Genomic DNA, 3,633 nt, shown 5'->3' with positions numbered 1-3,633 from the left:
ACACAACATCCCAGGGAGGCTTTGCCATGACACCGCGACTGGGGTGACGCCGGGTGAAGGCAGGAGAGGGTCTCCCCGCGGCAGGCACACTCCGCTGGGAATGCTGCCCGTTGAGCTTAATGGGGCGAGAATGGCCAAACCCCCCCCCTCCCCCCCACAGCCCCAGCAAATGAAGCGATGTGGTTTCCTTGGCGCTCACACAGCCCGGGGTCAGCCAGGCGAGCGGAGGACGCCGTGTTTTAACGTGTCTGGAAACACAACGGGCTGCTCGTGACGGGGGATGAGGCCGGATGAAAAAAAAACCCACGCTGCTTGCTGCCACCATCCCGGCTTCACGCAATGTGACCACAGGGGTGACCATGGATTCCGGCACCTGTAGGCAGCAAGTACCTGTTTGCAATTCTAAACACCAGCCTGAACCCCCTCTGGGTAACATCTTCACGTCAACATTGCAGTCACTTCACCCTCTCTCAGCCCTGAGGAACCCCAAGACAAAGCTCCATCAGCGTCCAACGTGTCCCCAATCCAGCCAGCAGAGGGTCAGGCACCCACTGCCCCTCCAGACCCCTCACGAAACACAGCACAGATCTACAGCATGAACGGGGTGGGGGAAAAATGGCATGGACAATGGCAGAAACATGGCCTGGACATAAAGATGCCTATAAATGAAAATAGAGTCACTGAAAATAGAAGTCGCTGCCTTCATTCTCCTGCAGCCACGGGTCGATTGCGCTGCCTGAGGCCCCAGCCCCGGGGGACACGCCGTAGGCGGCGGGGTCTGCCCCCCATCCCGGGATCCGTCTCACATAGACACACAACTGAACGGGCATGCAGAATGAACTCCACCTCGGCCCCGGGAAGCCCTTGGAGCTTCCCTCCTCCAGGCCAAGGGAGCTTCCAATCACTCCCCGCGCTCTTCCGTCTAGTGGGCACCGCCGCCCGTCACAGAAAATTGTTGTGTTTGTTCTGTTCCAGTGCCATCTCGTTGACCAGCTGCTCTATGGAGGACTGGATGGCTGCCTTCACCAGGGAAGATGCGGTTTCTATGAGGAGCAATTCGTACTGCTCCCCAGTCCTGTGCCCCTGGTTGCCTGGACCTTTCTCCTCCGCCTGGGGACCGCCACCGGCCTCGGGGCCCTCTTTGTTACCCAAATCAAAGCTCCCGCTTGATTTTTTGTTCCCTTTTTGCTTCTTACGGTGCAAAACGGGGGACGGCTCGTAGGCCTGGTCGGAGTCGGTGTGGTCAGAGTCCTCAGCTTCGGTGATGGTGATGACGATGCTGACGCCGGCACTCACCGTTGCTTCTGATGTCACCTGGTGGCTGGGGCCGCCCTCCACACTCGCAGCGGTGTCCTTCAGCCCCACCGATGGACTGAGATCTGTGAGGGTCTCTCCGGCTTTGCTCTCCTCGGGGACATCTGTGCTCTTTCCTGAATCGTCCCCTTCGGGCAGCTCTTTGCAGGTGTCGGGGGGTTCCTGCACCTGGGGGGTTTTGGGGGTGCTGTCAGGTTGATCCGTGGAGAGGGGCGCTTCAGGAGCAACATCTCCATCTTCCATGGGGACTGTGGTTTGGGGTGGGCTCCCCTCCTGCACTTCTTCCTGGGCTGTTTCCATGGGGACTGTGGTTTGGGGTGGGCTCCCCTCCTGCACTTCTTCCTGGGCTGTTTCTGTGGGGACTGTGGTTTGGGGTGGGCTCCCCTCCTGCACTTCTTCCTGGGCTGTTTCCGTGGGGACTGTGGTTTGGGGTGGGCTCCCCTCCTGCACTTCTTCCTGGGCTGTTTCCTTGACTGTCTCCGATTGGGTTGTCTCCGACGGAGTGGTGGGCTCGGTGCGTTCTTCCACATCAGGTGTGGGCTCTGCCAAGGGCTCGCTCTTCTCGGCAGAGTCGGTGCTCTCCTTCCCTGCATCCTGCTCCTCCTCTGTGGAGACCGGGCTGAAGGACTCGGACTTGTCCCCCGTGGCCAAATCCTGTGGCTCCTCGCTAGCTTTGCTCAAACCAGCCCCCACTTCGTTTGCTTGAACACTCTCCTCCGACTCCTCCACTGCTTCGGAGGGGCTGAGCTTTTTCTTGCCCCTGGAGAACCGCACGCAGGGCATCTTCACCCCGGAGCTCGCCCGTTTCTTTGGCAAACTTTGGGTGCAGGTCTCCTCAGCCTCGGTCTCCAGCTGCACCTGGGAGTCAGAGGGCACCTTCTTCCGCGAGGAGGACTTTTGCCTTCTCCGAGGTCTTGCCAGGTTTTTGATGGCCGCCCAGGCTCCTTTGGAGGAGCGGGATTGATGAGAAACTTTGGCCTCCCCATGGTCGGCGCTGACACATTGGCTTTTCTCCTCCAAGGCTCCTTCACACGCGTCCTTCACGGTCGGTCCCGTCTTGCAGGACTTCTTCCGCTTCTTAAAGCAGAGCATGGAGGGTTTTTCTGCCTGTTCCTCCGACGTGGCCCCTGCGCTGGGCGTCTCTGCCTCTCCTGGATTCTCCATTTGAATCTCCTTAGCTGCCTTTGCCATATTCACTCCTCTCCTTCGTTGGTGGTATACTATTGATTTTCTTGATTTAACGCATCAGACAAAGGAACTGCAGAGATGCTCAAAGTGCATTTTTTTTCCCCTCAAATTGTTTTCAGAGTAACGTTACGTGCTTTTTTGTTTCACGAGCGGACGTGGCACTGAAGACAAGTCCTGCTGAAGCTGTCGCATCCGCTTTCCAACTCCCACTTTGTCTTGTTACTCCCTTTATCACCTCTCCAAGGAATCCCGGGCAGATGTGGAGTTGAACAGGCTTCTCCTTGGCTTTGCTGGCCCAAGTCACTCTCACCTCCGGGACAACCCACTTCCAGTTGCGCTCAGTCTAACAGCACGGCTATTTAATTGCCAGTCTGACATTGCTCTTTTTTTTTTTTTAATTATTATTATTAATTTTTTTTTTTCCCCAAAGGATGACAAATCAAGCCAAGAGTTAATAACTTTTATTCACCCCATGGACCGGGAAAGAACTTGTGCTTTCTGAGCGAGCTGCAGTTCCACATGGCTCGGGGGAGCTTTGATGGAAGCACCAGTGGAACCAGTGGCTGTTTTCTGCCCCCCAGTGACAAGGTCAGACGCTGCTTTGTCTCGGCTTTGCTTTCTGCTTCAGTTCCCCTCGGCAGGTTACGAGAAGGTTTGCAGTGACTGGCACTTCCATCTTTTATCTGTAACGCAACAAACGAACAATAAGATCTGCAGAACGTTCTTATTTATAGTATTAAAAAGTATATATTTTTTTTTCTTCTTTAAAAAAAAAAAGATTATTTCATTTTGGGAGGCAGGCCAGGACTGGAAAAGCAGTTCTGCCTCTGGATGCACCACGGTAGTTCTTTCCACTAATTAGCATCATATATCCAAAGGCAAAATAAGGCCACCAAGCTGTCAACCTAGTGATGTTCCACCACAGAAAATACTATTTTTGTGTGTTTTAGCAATTTTATTTTTTTTTAATTGCCCATATAAGGACAAATATGCATTCTGCATGCACACACACATATTTTCTTCTCCTACAGTTAGTGGCATCTTTTCCCTGCTGCTCCATCCACACTCATAGTTCCAGGGAGGGAAATTACACCCTGAGACAGCAGATATTTTTATCTTTAATGCACCATA

General features: G+C 54.1%; 2 protein-coding genes across 2 annotated transcripts in view; both read right to left on the bottom strand.

Annotated features, from left to right (window-relative positions):
• Positions 1-942: 942 nt before the first annotated feature.
• Positions 943-2,505, bottom strand: AKAP5 (A-kinase anchoring protein 5). The gene has a single exon (XM_014951573.1). The coding sequence runs from the start codon at positions 2,503-2,505 to the stop codon at positions 943-945; it is 1,563 nt and encodes a 520-aa protein (XP_014807059.1).
• Positions 2,506-2,947: 442 nt separating this feature from the next.
• Positions 2,948-3,633, bottom strand: part of MTHFD1 (methylenetetrahydrofolate dehydrogenase (NADP+ dependent) 1, methenyltetrahydrofolate cyclohydrolase, formyltetrahydrofolate synthetase) — an 81,930-nt gene continuing 81,244 nt past the window's right edge. Inside the window, exon 29 of the mRNA XM_014951617.1 lies at positions 2,948-3,185. The gene's annotated coding sequence lies outside the window, so the exon portion shown is untranslated. The remainder of the gene's footprint in view (positions 3,186-3,633) is intronic.

The sequence above is a fragment of the Calidris pugnax genome, unplaced genomic scaffold (genome assembly GCF_001431845.1).
Source record: "Calidris pugnax isolate Ruff unplaced genomic scaffold, ASM143184v1 scaffold183, whole genome shotgun sequence".
NCBI lineage: Eukaryota > Metazoa > Chordata > Aves > Charadriiformes > Scolopacidae > Calidris > Calidris pugnax.
The sequence above is the reverse complement of the archived record's forward strand: the minus strand, read 5'-3'. Positions and strand labels throughout refer to the sequence as shown.

Bases quoted from the DNA above. Each gene is read 5' to 3' on its own strand.
- AKAP5 (XM_014951573.1), bottom strand. From the start codon at position 2,505: ATGGCAAAGGCAGCTAAGGAGATTCAAATGGAGAATCCAGGAGAGGCA.